A 4,678-nucleotide genomic window follows, 5' to 3' on the forward strand; every position below is an offset into this window, starting at 1 on the left:
GATGCCCGCATTCCCAACATTCACGGGTGAAGACAGCAGTGTGTCCTCTAAGGACCACATTTTCAAATTCTCCAATCATTGTGTGGCATATGAGGACAACCCAAATTACAAATTGAGGTTGTTTGGGAATTCATTGGCAGGGTTAGCATCTCAGTGGTATTCTCTATTGCCCCCTAACTCTATCGCTAACTGGGGGCAAATGGAGATGGCTTTCCATGAACAGTTCTACAGAATAGAACCAGAATTGACTATCAATGACCTTGTTGAAGTCAAACAATACGATCATGAGTCTACTGAGGACTTCATGATGAGGTTCAGGAGAACAAGGATGAGATGCCAATTTCCCGTCAACTAAGCGCAGCTCATATCGATTGCTCAAAGGGCTTTGAAATTACCTTTGAGGAAAAGATTTTATGATGCACAGTTTAATGAGCTGCAAGAATTGGTATTTGCTGCCACGAAGTATGAGAGGCTGTTGCAAGAAGAGCAACAAGTGAAGCACACTTCCAAAGTTCCTCCTTTCTACAAAAATAAGGCTGCAATTCATCGTGTGGAAGTGGGAGAAACCAGGCCAGAGCATGATGGTGGCTGTGATGAAGAGGACATGGACGTGTGTGCCGCTAAGATGACCATACCTTTCAAGCCATTGACGGTAAAGGGGCTAGTCCAACCTGCCAAGGATCAGAAGGTTGTAATGAACGATGGTGGTTTTGTCCCCATAAAACCACCCATGTACCAGAGTTATTCATTCGATCTATCCAAGGCACCTGAGATCTACGAAGAACTGGTATGGGCAAGAGTAATCTTGCCCGACAATGCCAAAAAAATGCCCAAGCTGGAAGAACTCAGAGGGAAAAAGTATTGTAAGGTGCACTATACCTTCAACCATTCCATAGTTAATTGTGTCCAGTTTAGAGATTGGATACAAGATCTTATAGTGAAGGGGAAGCTGTTACTCGACTCGCCCCAAGCTAGTATGATGGTAGATACTAACCCTTTCCCTGATGCTCCTATCAATATGATCAACCTCATTTTACAAGAGCCAGGGTCACCATTTGGTACTGCAGGGAAAGGAAAGGGCCCAGGGTGTCCCAACACCTCTGCATGAATAAAGTGCCATGAAGGGGATCAAGGGACCAAGATCAGGTCCTAAGATTGGTGTTATCAGGGGAAGAAGAAGAAAGCAAATAAGGGGGCAAAGAGCTGCCCAAAGTCAATTCAAAACAGTACCAAAGAGCAGAGCAGGAAGCAAATTACATATTCATTCCAATAAGAAAAGAGTTACAAATCATCCTATTCTAAAAAATTTACATCTTCACATAGGGTGATTATTCGAGAATGATATGTTTTCATAATGGCAAATATCCTACTGGGTTCGGCCAAAACAGTATGGTTATTTACAAGTTGAGACCGGGCATGCTCTAGCTCCGAATTTGACTTCTCCACTCCCTCAATTTGATTTTCAAGGGTATCTAGAAGAGTTGCTTGTTCTGCTTTAAGAGCAACCAATTGCTCCTCCAGCTGTTGGATTTTAGAAGTAACAACTCTGACCCTTTTTTTTGTCTGCAAGCTTTCTTCCATCAACCGATCAACTTGGGCAGAGGTGCTTGATTCTTTCTCCATGAAGCATTTTGCCCGATTAGCCCGTCTGTCCGCTCTCTGGTATTGTTCCCTAAGGGCTCTCAGGTTCTCAAAGAAAGATAGAAAAGAATCATGTTGAGGTTTTGATAGCCGACCGGCTTTGAAAGACTCAGTTATGATCTTTTCAAAATCACAAAGAGCCTTGAGGCTGAATGAAGCGGTGAAATCTTTCTTTGCCCATTCCTGAAGGACTCGCTATTGCTCTGAAGAAATGGGGGTGGCTGAAGAATGTTTTGAAGATTTCAACCGTGTCTCAAGCCGTCCAAGTGCTTCAAAAAGTCTGGGCATCTTAGTAGGGTTTGGAGATGCAGAAGGAGGAGGATCCTGCACTGCAACTTTCTCTAATGGAGGAATGCCAATTGAGGGGGCAATTTCTGCCTGCCCGATCTGCTCAATTCCAGAAGGGGGAATCACAGTACCTCCAGATGATGAGTGAGGATGGGAGCGCTTTGATTTACGGACCAAATGGGGAGGGGAAGTTTCTCTTAGAGCTTGCTGCAGAAAGCCAAAAGACCAGGTCAAGACAATTTGAATACAGTTTGAGGCAAAAGAGGATTTGGAGAGATGAAATGTACCTGACTCAGCCCCGGGGTTTCACCAGGAAGAGGACTAATTCCTGGTTGGCGGGAAAATTCCTCACCACCAGCAGGAGAGTGATGAGCTGCACCTGAACCTGTACCAGTGCCCTAGAGGTACCCAGAGATAGCAGTAATTGTCAGTAAATAGAGCATAAGAGAAAGAACAAGAAGAAAATACTCACATACCTGAGTTTGGTCTTGAGGAGGAGAAAAAGGTTTATCAACTGTCGGGCAAGCAAATACCCGCGAAATTGCTACCTCTGAGGCTACAGGGATCTCAGGGACTATGGGTTCATTATCTGAAACCACTATTGTAGGAGGTGGCTCATATACCGGAGAAGGCTGTAGAGAACATGAGTAAAAGTTAGTTGGGAAGCAATGTACAGAAGTTCAATATGGAATATGTGACTCACTAAGTTACTGTCCTCATCCACAATGTGCAACATAACTCCTGTAGATGGATCGAATTGAGAAGAAGGGGTTGCGTCCAGAGCAGTAGAAGAAGTCATAGACCTCAGAGGAGGGCCATAATAAGGCAAGGAAGCAGATGCTCCAGCCTAAAAATATTCAGACATTAGGTCCAGAAATTGGAAAGTTATCCAAGAATTAGAAGAGAAGAAAAAGCACCTCTGAAGGGTCGACCTGGGAAGGAGATAGGCTTGTCTCTCGGGCAAATTGTGGAGAGGCTTCGGGCGGAGAGAGCTTTTCCTTTCTTGCGGCCTGAGTCAAATAATCAGATTTAGAGTTATATGAGAGCAAGAAGAGGCCTAAAGAAAAATATATAAATCATACCTCAAGTTCTCTGAGGGCAGTATTTTGCAGTTCTTTGGCCTTTTTTAACATTGCAGCTCTCAGTGGTTCCTCCTTAGAAGCAAGGATTGGTCTTTTAGATGCTTGGGATCCTGTTCGCCGGTAAATGAGACAATTAGATAAAGGAGAAAGGTAACAGTTTTGATGAAGAAAAACAGAAGCTCACTTGAGGATTGTTGCTTCTTTCTGCCTGCCTCAGGAACTGGAGCAGATGGGGCTGATGACTTAGGAGGAGCGGTAGTTCTTGCTCTCTTACTTTTTCTAGTAAGAGTTGGTCGTGTGGTTTTGGGTAGAGGTACTGGATCAGGATCTGAAGTCTTAATTACAGCCGCTTTCTTTTGCTTAGGTGTTTTAATAAGTACCTCGGGTGTTTCTTCAGCTCCTGAATCCCCAAAGGATTCTGAAACATCTGCACCCTCCCCAGCTTCTCGTCTCCCAGCCTCTGCGACAGCTCCATGAAGAATTGCAGCATCAGCAGAGTCATCCTCGGATTCAATGACCTCCGATTCAACATCCACTGGAGCTGCAGAATTCAGCAAAAGTAAGGATAAAATGACTCCAGAAAGGAAGCAAAATCAGATTGAAAGAGAAGTACCTATCAGAAGTGACCGATTCTTCTCTTGGATCATCTCCTTCCAATTCTCAAGTTCGCCCGAGCCAGGGTATGACTTAAGTGAAAGTTGGTTGAAAAGGCGGTCGTGAGTCTCTTTCAAATCTCCTCCATACTTCTTAGTCCATTTGTCTTCCCACCAAGAAGAGAAGAGCGAGGTGCACTCAAAATTGAGAATGATGGACTTTCGGGCCGCTTGACTCATTACTTCAAGACTGCGTCGGGTAACTCGAAATGTCACTTCAGATGGAGTTGGTAACCGGAATGAAGTACCACAATGGACAGAGTCGAAGAACGGGAGCCTGTCTAAATCCTAACTGCCTGCTGCAAAAGTTAGGGTGGTACACTTCTAAGCCTCGGTCATATCTATTGCCCCGAACTCCCCAGGCCAGGTCTCTCGGTTGAATGCAACTAATAAATTTCTCCCTGCAAAAGGGGGTAGCATCCTCGCCAAGGGCATCCTGAAAGACTTGGTCAGAAAACCAAGGATATCTTCTCAAGACCGACGTGCCTCATTCTAAATCTGATCGAGTCTTACAAACTCTGAAGAAATAGAAGCAGGCAAAGGTGGAATGATCTATAGAGGCAGCTTCAGCCAGGATTCGGGCAGGGGCCACACCCTTCGGGAACTCCAGATTAGCAGCCCGAAATTCTGGAAAGTACCATTGAAGCCAAGTTTGTATCATCCATATAGGTCCATTCAAGTTGGTCTCAAATGGCTCACCTTGAGTCATTTTGAAAAGAAGATGATAAAGATGGGAAATGAGGAATGGACCTGTAGCTACGTCATTAAAGTTGTGAAGAGCTTCTACTAAGGGGATCCATTCAACCCTCACCCCTTTAGATTTGTTGGGGAAGATGTGCTTGTTGAGCCAATATAAGAGGAAATACATGTGCTCTTGATCTTTATCAACTCAAGGTGAGCCCACCCCAAAATTCTCCTTTACAAAGGGGATGAATCCTTTGAAGGAGGTCCTATAACTCTTGAAAGTTGCAAAGTTATAGTTCAAAGAGAGGAAGGCAGCAGATGAACTTGAGC

The 4,678-nt window shown here is 44.5% G+C and overlaps 1 protein-coding gene across 1 annotated transcript; it reads right to left on the bottom strand.

Moving 5' to 3' along the window:
- Window positions 1–1,836: 1,836 nt before the first annotated feature.
- LOC139196013 (uncharacterized) lies at window positions 1,837–3,844 on the bottom strand. The gene is made up of 8 exons (XM_070821676.1): window positions 3,625–3,844; window positions 3,196–3,552; window positions 3,012–3,121; window positions 2,847–2,939; window positions 2,633–2,776; window positions 2,406–2,561; window positions 2,217–2,327; window positions 1,837–2,136 (listed from the first exon to the last, which is right to left on the bottom strand). The coding sequence occupies exons 1-8, from the start codon at window positions 3,842–3,844 to the stop codon at window positions 1,837–1,839; spliced, it is 1,491 nt and encodes a 496-aa protein (XP_070677777.1).
- Between the last annotated feature and the right edge of the window lie 834 nt (window positions 3,845–4,678).

Source organism: Malus domestica, chromosome 05, assembly GCF_042453785.1.
Source record: "Malus domestica chromosome 05, GDT2T_hap1".
Taxonomy (NCBI): Eukaryota; Viridiplantae; Streptophyta; class Magnoliopsida; order Rosales; family Rosaceae; genus Malus; species Malus domestica.

Excerpts from the sequence above, each read along its gene's own strand:
- LOC139196013 (XM_070821676.1), bottom strand. The coding sequence starts at position 3,844 with ATGAGTCAAGCGGCCCGAAAGTCCATCATTCTCAATTTTGAGTGCACC. Across the intron at positions 2,940-3,011 it reads CTGCCCTCAGAGAACTTGAG|GCCGCAAGAAAGGAAAAGCT; the intron begins GTATGATTTATA and ends TATTTGACTCAG. Across the intron at positions 2,777-2,846 it reads CCCAGGTCGACCCTTCAGAG|GCTGGAGCATCTGCTTCCTT; the intron begins GTGCTTTTTCTT and ends GAATATTTTTAG.